The following is a 12402-nucleotide window of genomic DNA, read 5'->3' on the forward strand; positions in this document are numbered from 1 at the left end:
GTTCATAATAAATGGACATCCTTAAAGCCCAATGTCCACACATTGCCATCTTCTGCTAGGCATATAATGCACATGTCCAAATATTATGGTTGTTTTACTGACCTTCTGGGGCTCTTGTTTTATTGCTGTTTTTCAAGTTGACAGTTTTTATGTTTGCTGTTTTTCCATCAGTTGTCATTTTATCTTGGGAGCTTCCTCAACCTGGTCTTTGAAGAAGTGGTACATACATTTTCTAAGTAAATAATAAATTAATAATCAGTCGGGAAACAACTTACAAGGAAGATGTGATTGGCTGGAGGAGCCATTAGTAACAGTGCTGGTGTTTCCACTAGCAAGGGCACCCCTGAGCTGTTTATGGGATGAGTGAAAGACAGGCTTACTCCGGCCTAGGGAGGCAGATGTATCTCATACAGGACAGCAGCCTTCTCATCTTGACTCAGGCTATGCTAATGTAACCTGTAGGCTGGACTACTGTAATGCAGGGGACATAGGGCTTCCCTCAAAACAACTCAGAAGCTTCTGTGACTGCAAGTTGCAGACACATCTGGGATGAGCCTCTCATCGGAGCACAGAGCACCTATTTCAAAATAATGCCACTGGTTGCCTGTGTGCTTTCAGGTTTGATGTAACTTGCTTGTTCTGACTCTGAAAGTCCTTCAGGATGTGGGACTTGCATCTCAAGGGATGCATTAACCCAGTATATCTCACTCTCTTGCACACATAATACTTGCTCCACTCTCTTGACACCTAGTACTATTATGAATTTAAATCTTTAATGATTAATCGTGAATTTTTGCAGTATCTATTAGACTTCATATTTAAAACTCACCAACATACGTTAAGCTGTTGTCACTTAGAATTTAGTTCATGACCTGTTTAGTAGTGTTTGTTAATGTTTGTACACATACATATATGATTACTAAAAAAGAGAAAGTTTTGTCATTATGAATCGTAAAAGATGTGCACCTATCCTTCGATATATATTCTCATGCTTGTAAAGCATTAAAAATTAATTAAAAGATTTTTTTTTTAAAGGGATGCATCGCCCTGTATGGATCCATGCGCCAGTTATGCTCCTCTTGTTCACTTCTTTCCGAAGTGCTCTCCAAAAGAATGGTCCATTCCTTCTCCGTGAGCCTTTTCAGTCCCCACTCTACCTCTCTCACTGGATAAGCTTAGTGGGCCAGTACCACTCTCTCAGTTTAACCATCTCCTAGACAGTGTTGTAAGGATTAAATGGAAGAAGGTGGGGAACCATGTATGCCACCCTGACCTCCTTCTTGGAATAGCGGGATAAAAACGCACTTAAGTAAAACAAAAGTCCAGGGACAACTTAAGGACTGACAACATTTATTTCAAGAGGAGCTTTGGAAAAGAAGTGAACTGTGACTCACAGTTAAGAGCAACAAAGGCCCTGGTCACACGGCAAAGTTGCCGCGGGAGAGGCACGGATGGTGGGCAGATTATCCGGGCGCGATCACACCCTATCATCTGAGAAGTGGAGCGCACCTGTGGCTTACCGCCAATAATGTGCCTTTAAAAACTAGTACCTCCAAGGTACTAGTAAACGTTTGCCATGGGCTGCCTCCAGACACCCGTGGTGTGATCGCTCCTTCCCCCTCCAGCCCCTCGTTTCCCCGCCGGTGCCGAGGGAAGGACCCGTGGTGTGCCGCCGGCGCGTCTGATCGCGTAATCGCGCATCAAACTGCGCCGGGGCAATTAGCCACGCCTTCCCCCCCCCCACGATATCCGGCCTGTGTGACAGGGCCAAAGTTTTATTCAAGGTATGACCTTTAGCGTGCACTTCCTCAAATACAATGAGATGGAATTTACCAGTCCACACATATGAGGCAGAGGCTGAACAGCAAATTATCATACAACATAATGAACCTTTTTTACAGATGCAAACAGGAATAACAAGGTCATCATTGTTTGGATTTAATTCCAGGGGGAACAGTGAGGCAAATCAATATGTCAAAATTGGAGATAGATGTGTGAATGTATCCTTCTTAATTGTGGAGTGCTAAGAGTAATTAACCGAGACCTTGTTAAACTCTGTCTCCTCTCAAGCGCTCAGGTAACCGATAGCATCCTTTTCTTTGAGGTGCGGTGATTTGTACTGTGGTTTATGAAATAAATAGCTAAGTCTTAAAATGCCCCTAGAGTTTTGTTTTAGTTTGCTACGACACCGCTACTCCTTTGCGAACAATCACGAAATAAGCCAAACATCCCTCTTCGAAGACGCCCGATTCCTGTTTCTGAGAGTCAAGACCGCCAAAGTCCACACATATGAGGCAGAGGCTGAACAGCAAATTATCATACAACATAATGAACCTTTTTTACAGATGCAAACAGGAATAACAAGGTCATCATTGTTTGGATTTAATTCCAGGGGGAACAGTGAGGCAAATCAATATGTCAAAATTGGAGATAGATGTGTGAATGTATCCTTCTTAATTGTGGAGGTCTAAGAGTAATTAACCGAGACCTTATTAAACTCCTTTTCTTTGAGGTGCGGTGATTTGTACTGTGGTTTATGAAATAAATAGCTAAGTCTTAAAATGCCCCTAGAGTTTTGTTTTAGTTTGCTACGACACCGCTACTCCTTTGCGAACAATCACGAAATAAGCCAAACATCCCTCTTCGAAGACGCCCGATTCCTGTTTCTGAGAGTCAAGACCGCCAAAAAGTCCCGTCCGCGCGCCGTTCAAGAAATCTCCCCATTTGACGACGCTCCCTAACGCTCGTTCCGCTCCCCGGAAGAGTTTCCACACTCGACCGCTCCATGCCCTACACGCCAACCGCATCCCTCCAATCACAAAACTGAACAGCAGCAGCCGGGAGGAGGGAGGAAACGTCAGAACAGGTGGCGGGACCATAGAGCCGCGCGGCGGTTAGAGCGGCACCCATCTTTCTTCGGCGAACACGCCGGAAGGAAGGAAGAAAGGAAGGACGGGCTGACGGCTCGCGCGCGCGGCTGGCCTCGGCGGTTCTCAACAGGGGGGGAGGCCGCAGCACCGGGAGTGCGCACGCGCACGAGAGAGAGAGAGTGACCGTTGCTGTGGGTCGGGAGCCGCCGCAGGCGCGCGCCCCCGCCCCTTGAAATTCGCCCCCCTTCTTCTCTTTCTCTTTTATATTCTTACTATTTTTGGCTGCGCCCCGGGAGCGTCTCTGGAGGCAAGAGGAGCCGAACCATGTCGCGCAGGCGGCACAGCGACCAGAACGACGGTGAGAAAAGAGAGGAGGAGGAGGCGGGCGGGCTCCTTCCTCTCCTCCACTAAGTGAGGGGGCTCTACCCTCTTCGTAGGTTGGTTTGGGGGCCGGAGCGGCTGCCTCCCTCCCCGCGTGTGTCTGAATGGGGGGGGAACTGAACCGGCTGTGTGGCGTGTGTCCTTCTGCCCTCACAGCAACAACAACAGTCCCGCGAGGTGGGCCAGGCTCACACCGCCGGCTTCTCACTCGCTGCAGCTCACGCCGTGGTTCGGGGCTCTTTCTTTGCTTTTGGCTTATGGGACCCAGGGATTCTGGTTCAGAATCCAGCGTTCACCCCTGTTGAATGCTTTGGGGCTAGTCACACAGGCTCTCGGCCTCGCCTACCTTACGGGGCTGTTGTGAGAAGAGGGTGGTGTGAGCTTGGAGGAAGGCTGGGGTAGAAATGCGAAATAAATAAACCTGATCAACAACAAGAAGAGTTGGTTTTATACCCTATTCTCTACTACCTAAAGGAGTCTCGGAGCGGCTTACAATCTCCTTTCCCCACAGCAGACACCCTGTGAGGTGGGTGGGGCTGGGAGATCTCTGAGAGAGCTGTGACTGGCCCAAGGTCCCCCAGCTGGCTTCATGTGGAGGAGTGGGGAATCAAACCTGGTTCTTCAGTTTTGAGTCTGCCACTCTTAACCACTACACCAAACTGGCTCTCTTGGGACCTTTGCATGCAATACTGAACCACAGCCTTTCCTTTATGTCTGTCTGTTGTTGAGTGTCATTGACATATGAGGACATGCATCCATTACATTGGAGGATGAGCAAGTGAATGAGCCCGAGATGGTATAGCTGATGTCATTAGTTCCTGTAATTTTGCTGTTTGAGTGTCAATAAGGACAAAGGTGGTATTGAAGTTTGTTGCAGGGCCTGGTTCCTGAATTTGTGTCTCTGTTAGGTGGGTCTTTTACATGAGAAGTTGTTTTAGGTCAGGGGGATGTTTGTTAGCAAGGGAAAACCTACCACCCAAGGCCTGTGAAAGAGAAAAGTCATTATCTAGTAGAGGCTGCAGGACACTGATGATAATTGGACTTTTCTCAGCTGTAGGTGATGCCTGGGGGTGGTTATTATCTCTTTTGGCTTTGCATTATAGTAGGCTGGTTCTGTGCACCATTCTGGTTCTGTTGGTCTTTTTCTTTACTTTATTGGGTGAGTATGGGAATCCCAAAAATACCTGTTGCAAGCCCTTCAGGTGAGAGTACCCATTGAAGGGATTGGACCAAATGTGGCTAAAAAATAGTGTTTGACTGGTGGTTGTGGTTGGTTTGATATGCCCCTCGTGATAGCTGGAAGCATACAGATATGTATGGAGGCAAGGGCAGCCTCTTCCGTGCTCAGGTTGATTGTGAGTTTAAATTGTTGAAGTCCTGCTGGAATCTTCCTTCCCCTGTGGCTAGATAATGGAAGTGTCATTGATAAATATCATTGACAGGAGATGTATTAACGGGCAGGAGCTGAGATAGCTCTAAGTCAGCCATGAAAATGTTCATTGATAAATATCATTGACAGGAGATGTGTTAACGGGCAGGAGCTGAGAAAGCGTTGCTCTAAGTCAGCCATGAAAGTGATGCATAGTGTGGTGTCATTGTGGGACTCTGGAAATGAAATGTCAGTTCCTCAAATATGTTCACATACAGTGGGATCTCCAAACATAAGGTAGGTTTATAAAGTTGCTGCAGAAACAAAATTTGTTGTGAGTGGAAGCATCCGTCTTTCAAATCCAGTCATGGGACTCCCTAATTTGGTTCAGTATCAATAAATCACTGCATTAGAAAAACATTGCATTAGACTGAAATGATATTTTGACATTCCATGCAAGCATATAAATGTGCAGATTTAGGTCTAGCTTACCAATGGGACTTAAGCACTGGTCAAATAGTTACCAGCATTTTGTCTTAGAGCAGTAAAAATAGCATGGTCAGTGGGTTTTTTTCACTGTGTCTTATTGAAGCAGGAGGGCAGCGACACAAGAGGAGGAGAACATCTGAGCCATCCGAAATTGAAGATCGTCTGGAATCCTTAATATGCAGAGTGGGAGAAAAGGTAGGAGAGACTAGCGGCTTCTTATTTGTAGTGTTTGGTTGAGAGTCTTTGACAAGCATTTGAATTGTGCGTGCAGCTTTTTAAAATACTTGCTGTAGAAAGTTGAGTCATCAGCACATCTGAATGCCCATTGGTTTCTAATTGCCCCAAAAGGTACAGAGACTGCACATTACTGTGTACGCATAAACTGCAAACTGTTCACTGCAAATGGTAAGACGAGGAGGGGGTGAAGCAGAGCTAGAGTTAGTCCATGTATTGGGTTTTCTGTTTTCACATCTAGAATTTCCCCAAAGGGAATAACAGAAGTGACCAGCTCCAAACCTGAAATATCTTTTTACCTACTAGGGTCCCTGTTTAATCAAGATGTCTTTTTGTGGTCTATAAGAACAAAAATGAACATGTTTTTGAGACACATTAATAGACAGGGAAATTCAGACTTTTGATCCAAAATAATTCATTTGATGAGATCATTTTTCATTAATTTTCCTCCTGAGTAAACACTTATACCTAAATCATAGAGTGTAATATGTAGGGGGTACATGAAGTATTGAAGAGTTGTAGGCTACATTGCGCTCATGTATGTGAAAGATCCTAGCAAGTAAGAAAATACACCACCTGCTTCCTCGTTGAAAATGGCTTTATGGTTTAAAAATGTTGGGTTCTCCACCTTTGGGCGATACATGATCATGAGGCCTGGTTGCTAACTAATGGAAGGACAATGTGCTGCAACAGGGTGGAAAAATCAAAGTCTGTAGCCCAAAACATCCTCTAGAGGTAGTGAAAAACAAGGTTCTCTGAGATTTTTGGTTGCCCATCACTAGATGAGAAATATATCTTTTCCTCCTGTTAGATTTTGAAGTCACTAGTCCAGCAATTTGGCACAACATGGCCTTACTGTTGCTGCATTAGAAATGAACAAACTATCCAATCTGGTAAATGTCCTGAAGACATAACAATCTAAGTAGAGCAGCAGCAAACGCTCCCTTATAGGAGCTGTTAGATCATTGTATCAGAACCTTCAAACTTATATTGATAGTGAGAATTAAAATAGCATCTGGTGTTAGAGGGTAAATGTGTGTACTCTGTGTGTGCTTCTCCATTAAACAGAAACAGTGAGACCTGATTATACTAGTGTTACTACAAAGTCCTTTTCAAAAGTGTGTAATTGAAGTGCTGACGTGTTTGTATCAACTAATTATATGGGCCTTTTCCTGGTGAGCGTGAGAAGTGGAGTGGCTTTAGCCTAGAGGTGTACAAGGTTGATTGGTTAATCACCATTAAAGTCATATTTGACCATTTTGTTCAAGGGGCATGGCACTCCAAGAATTGCTAGTCTTTTTGGATCCTCTGATAAGGCATGTTGGAGGTTTCATTAATTCCTTAACTGGGGGGAATTGTTAGTTTTTGGTGTTGGCCATTTTGCTAACGTGCTTTAGCCATTGAAAGTGCAATCCCTTGCTGAGTTACTCCACTCTAAGTCTGCTGATCTTAATGGGCTTAGACTGGAGTAACCCTTCATAGGATCACACTGTAGATCAAGTAGGAGCCGGCACAGACATAGCACTCTTGGTAGCTTAACTATGGCTAGCTGATTGGAAGGCTGGAGGATTTTGTTGCTCCTCTAAAACAAGCCATACTTTCTTGCATCTCCGCTCTAGTAACCACACCTTGCCGGTCGGTTTTCAACCATGTTGCAACAGTAATTATGTTAATTATGGCTGTAGCACTAACCGAGGCTCCCTTTCCACCAGGGATTGCTAAACTGCTTTAAATGCCGGTTTGATATCCTAATTAAGAGTGGAACTCTCTTAAATGTAATCACAGTTTACTTTAATGCCAATAACAGCTGTGGTTAGGAGAAGTGGGGCTCATCCAAAGAAGGGAGAAGGTTGCTTGATTCCATTGGCTGTTCTCTACTGTATTGCTTATTGTAGTGTATGATACTGTTTTATTTCATCCTTCTCTAAAGTTCTAATCCTGTTTTGTTGCATTGTTCATTGCATGTATTATACTGGTCTTTATTGCATTTAAAAAAATAACTTTGTAATTTGCTTTTAGCCTTAATGAAGAATATGGATTGTAAATGGAATTATAATTGGCCACAGTAAAATTTGTACTAGGCTTGAGATGCAACACCCTTCTAGATATTGTGGATGAACTTGGAGCTTTTTGCATATGTTGCTTTGCATTTTATTGCTCACTTGCTTACTATGTGTAATTGTGGAATTTGGCAGAGTGTGTCTGTTGTCAGGTTTTTCTTATCTTCTACTAGGAAGCTGCCCATTGAATGGGCCTGTTACTGAGATAGTGTCTTTGGGTGAGAATGTGAATTTCTCCTTTTTTCTCTCTCAAAAAATCCCCTCAGAGTTCCTCGTCTTTGGAGAGTAATTTAGAGGGCCTGGCTGGGGTCTTGGAGGCAGATCTACCAAACTACAAGAGCAAGATACTACGACTCCTTTGCACAGTGTATGTATGCGAAAGGTTTATGGATCCAGGTGATAAAGTATTACCTACACTAAACATTTTAAAGTGCCCCTATGCTTTTTATGTGTGTGCATTTAAGGGCCTTTCTCTTTGAAGTACTGGAACTGGGAAGGAAACTTGAGCAGCTGGGAATGAGCAAATTGAGTAAAATGTACTGGAACTGGGAATAAGTTGAGCTCGTGTAATTGGCATATTCTTCCTCAGTGCATATGTTTGACATTGATGGTTAGAAATTTGCTGTTTATGACGTGGGTTGCAAAAACAGTAAAGACAGTAAATAAATAGGTGGTTATCTATTTAGTTTATGGGATTTATATCCCGCCCTCCCCGCATAGCAGGCTCAGGGCAGGTTCCATCAGACATAATAAACAATATACAGCATATAAAGAATTAAAACAGTTAAAACACCAATAAAATACGACAACATTCCTCTGGTACAAGTCATAGTTAAAGCCTCACAGGTGCCATCTATTTCAGGTTTTAGTCCTTGGGTGGTAATGCAGGGCTGACTGACTGGGGGAAGGCCCGTTAGATAGAGGGGGATGTCTGCCACCTTAACTAAAAGCCTGGCAGAAGAGCTCCACCTTGCAGGCCCTACAGAGCTGTAGAAGGTCCCGTAGGACCCTGATCTCCTATGGGAGCTCATTCTACCAGGTAGGGGCCAGGGTTAGACAGACAAGACGACCCTGGGGCCGGGACCACCACCAAAAGATGGTTAGAAACAATGTCAGGATTTAGTTAGGAACTTGGGGACTCAGGGCAACAGTGTTGTGGGTATTTCTCTTGATCCCCACCCTATTGACTTTTGTGCACGTATTTTCTGGAGCGCTACTGCTAATCATTCAGCCATATGCTCTGCCATGCAGATGCCATGATGAGCAGACGTTCCACTGTTGCAAAGAACCGTTTGAACTGGGGGATTTTCACCAGGTCTTTGACAGGTTTATTACAACTCTGCCTCATTTAGGGCTTGTGATTCATCTTTTCGATCAGGTCCCTGATCTGCAAGGATGGGTGATGCGCACAGCTACCTAGCTGTGGAGCTTAAACAAGCAAAGCAAAGAGTCAAGGATATTTCAGAGTCCTATCGAATTCTGTGGTCAGGGAGAGAGAGTTGGACCAGTTCACCATCAGAGATGCTTTCCTCCAGCAAAAGGAGCCTTGGCCTATCATTGGAGGAAAGTGTCTCAGCTGACAGAAGGGATCTATGAGAGCCAATCCAGAGCCAATTCTGGCTTTACCATCCAGAGATGCAAAGTTTACATCTGCTTCTTGAGGTTTGCTATGCGTAAGGATGCTGATACAGTGGCTGTAGTCTGAGTTAACATCTTGTATTTTCTTTGTCTCCTTTTCATGAAAAAAAAAATCAGTGCACGTTTGTTACCAGAAAAGCTGACTGTTTACACGACTCTAGTTGGCTTGCTGAATGCCAGGAACTACAATTTTGGTGGAGAGTTTGTGGAAGCCATGATTCGTCAGCTCAAAGAGTGTTTGAAAGTCAACATGTATAATGAAGCTGTGTATTTAGTAAGTTTTTTTTTTTTTTTTTTTTTGAGTGAGTCTTATAGTTATGTGGCTTGTCTTGCTGACCAGCAAACCTGAAGGGCCCGTGTTTCCTCTTGCAGGGCATATTGTGGAAAACTGAATGTTGTGCACACTCATTTGAAAGTTTGGTGCTGGCCTCTCTTGTAGCTTCATTATAGCAACCCTGAAGGGCTGATGTTGTGTCATATTTTGAACTGAATACACCTGAAGCTGCCTTATCAGACCTTTGATCCGTCAAAGTCAGTATTGTCTACTCAGACTGGCAGCTGTTCTCCAAGGTCACAAATAGAGGCCGTTCACATCACCTACTGCCTGGTCCTTTGATCTAGAGATGCTGGGGATTAAACCTGGGAACTTTGTGTGCCAAGCAGAGGATCTACCACTAAGGCACAGCCACTTGTGCCCATATATATATTATTTATTTATTTTGATTTTTAGCCAATCTTTCCTGCAAGCAGGCGTACCTTTTTTGGGCCGGGGATAACCAGTAGATGTTGATCAGAGGTGTGCAGAGCCCTTTGAGGGACATATTGGGAGCAATGGTCCTGTAGATGTGTTGGTCCCAATCCACATAGGACTTTAAATGTTAAAATCAGGACCTTGAACTTGATCTGGAATTCAACTGGGAGCCAGTGCAGCTGACACAGCACCAGACGTATATGTGCTCTTAATGGTGTCCCCATAAGGACAGCGCTGCTGCATTCTGGACCAGCTGCAGTTTCTGGGAATCTCAAGGGTTATATTTTGTGATACGGTGCGGATGTAGTCCACATCCTAACTATTTGTGGTGAATGAAGGCTTACGGTCCAGCAGGTGGAGACATTTTTCATTCCCTTTGTCTTTTTAATGATCTACAGTAGGAAAGCAGTGCCTGTTTTTCTGTCTTGTGCCTGTTTACTTGCTTTTTTTAACCAAGGAAGGGTCTGTTATAGTTTGGCCCTGTAATTCAATCTGTAGAAAAACTGGGATTCAGGTTCATATGCTTCCCTGCCCCCCTGCACAGATGGAAGGTACTGAACCACGAAAAGCCCACGTTTGTTTATAGCTGGAATGTGGGGTTTTCTTGCAACCTCTCAGCTCATAGTGAGGGGAATGGGGGCAGAGAAGCACATGAACTGACTCCTGATAATTGCCCCTTTAGAATCCAAGTCAGCCAAGTTGGGGTGGTGGTGTTCGCCTATAAAACCCTGGAATGTTTCTGTTCTTTCTCCTAGGTCCGTTTTCTCTCTGATCTAGTGAATTGCCATGTAATAGCTGCACCTTCAATGGTAGCCATGTTTGAGAACTTTGTTGGTGTGACTCAGGAGGAGGATGTACCTCAGGTAAGTAATGATATTTTTATATCATGGATGACTTACTGTTGACATATACCATTACCACCACCTCCCAAAGGGAATATCCCCAGCATAATCAGTTTCAAGGTTTAGTCTCACTACAAATTATTTATCTGTGGCGAGAGATCCAAAGCTCTGTGAATAAGGCAGACTCTCCAATGTCAGATGGACCAGCATCACCTCTTCACACCCAAGAACCTTCCTATTGGATCATACAGTAGGACTGAACACACAGGAATTCTTTTTTTTTTTAATTTAAATTATTTTCTAAAAAAAAAGGTGGGATAGAGAAGGGAAAAGGAGGTGGTGGGAAATATAAATTCATCAGGTTTTCAAATAATATAAGTTGTTACGTACAAGTAAAATCAAATATATTACTAAATATATTACGTATTTCAAATATAGAAGAAGACATTAAAGAATAAAACACACAGGAATTCTTGTCTAGCTTTGTGTAGTGTGTGTGAAATTATGGAATTTGTTCACATTCGTGTTTCTACAATAGTTTTTGCCATGGTTGAGTTCCTGTCTACTGTGGTTGCTGGCATGCTATTAAAATTAAACATTCTGTCTTGCAGGTACATAAACTGCTTAGGAGTTTGTTCCTATCAGATTCAAGTCATTGCCTAATCGCTAGATCAGTATTTGTCTGAAAAGGTGTAATTAAGCCCCTGTTCAGCAATTGAGGAAGTACAGGTCTGGGTAAAAGCAGGGGTTAGTAGGAACAGACATTTTGTACATGGGCTGTTAAAAAGCTTTATATTCACACAAACCCTTCGTGGGGGAGATTCTATTGTGCTATGAAAGAAGAGCACAATGGCAGAATTCGAGGTTTCCTAGGAAGTGCTGGATTATTTCTTTTGTATGTTGCCTTTCCAGGACAGATGCAAGAAGGCCACTGCTGCAGTATCTTGTCCATAAAAACCTGGGGGCAGCTCTGACTTTCAGATCAAAATGTTGAGGTTTTCCTTCAGTGTGTCAAATGCAGTATATTCTTCAGACTGATCTGAAATGATCACGGCAAAGTACATATATTAAAAATAAAGTCTGATCTGTTCAAGGTAGAACCAAATAGAATTTTTATGTGATAGTGCAAGTGACAGTTGCTGATATGCACTAGCTTAGTGTTGGTGCAGAGCAGGGGGATTTAAGCAGCTCCTTGCACAAATAATCATGTTCAGGCACATGTGCTTGTGCACATCTGTTCTTTATGCTTTTTAAAGACTTGTGCTTCAAGCATAGATCTATAGTGCTGCTGGACATCTTAAAATCTTAAGTAGATCTTTATGTTTAATCTGTTGTAATCTGATTCATTATTACACTGACTTGTGACAGGAAATCTCACATGCTTTTTCCTCCTTACTGGCATGCAGTTGTACCATATCGTTTTTGTTGGACACAGGTGCGGTGTGACTGGTACGTGTATGCGTTTCTGTCATCCTTACCTTGGGTGGGAAAGGAATTGTACGAGAAGAAGGATGCTGAGATGGACCGAATTTTGTCCCATGTTGAAAATTACTTGAAGTAAGGGAACCAAGAGGCTATCTGCTGTGCTTTGTTGGGTGTTAATACAGTCGGAAAAGTGTCTTCTCTGAAATTCTTAAGTTGCAGAAGCTCTTATATGATAGTTAAGCACACATAAAATTAGATGCTGAAAAACTGAGTTCTAATATAATAGTGAAACACACGGTATATATTGCTCATTAGGAGGGACTGAGCACTTTGAAGCGGTTTG

The 12402-nt window shown here is 43.4% G+C and overlaps 1 protein-coding gene across 1 annotated transcript in view; it reads left to right on the forward strand.

The window, feature by feature from the left end:
* Positions 1-2959: 2959 nt before the first annotated feature.
* Positions 2960-12402, forward strand: part of NCBP1 (nuclear cap binding protein subunit 1) — a 40111-nt gene continuing 30668 nt past the window's right edge. The window contains exons 1-6 of the mRNA XM_015420676.1: positions 2960-3228; positions 5216-5304; positions 7670-7770; positions 9159-9315; positions 10548-10655; positions 12070-12191. Coding sequence (XP_015276162.1) covers positions 3195-3228; positions 5216-5304; positions 7670-7770; positions 9159-9315; positions 10548-10655; positions 12070-12191 — 611 coding nt within the window. The 5' untranslated portion in view covers positions 2960-3194. The remainder of the gene's footprint in view (positions 3229-5215; positions 5305-7669; positions 7771-9158; positions 9316-10547; positions 10656-12069; positions 12192-12402) is intronic.

The sequence above is a fragment of the Gekko japonicus genome, unplaced genomic scaffold, assembly GCF_001447785.1.
Source record: "Gekko japonicus isolate JY-2015 unplaced genomic scaffold, Gekko_japonicus_V1.1 scaffold1242, whole genome shotgun sequence".
Lineage (NCBI taxonomy): Eukaryota > Metazoa > Chordata > Lepidosauria > Squamata > Gekkonidae > Gekko > Gekko japonicus.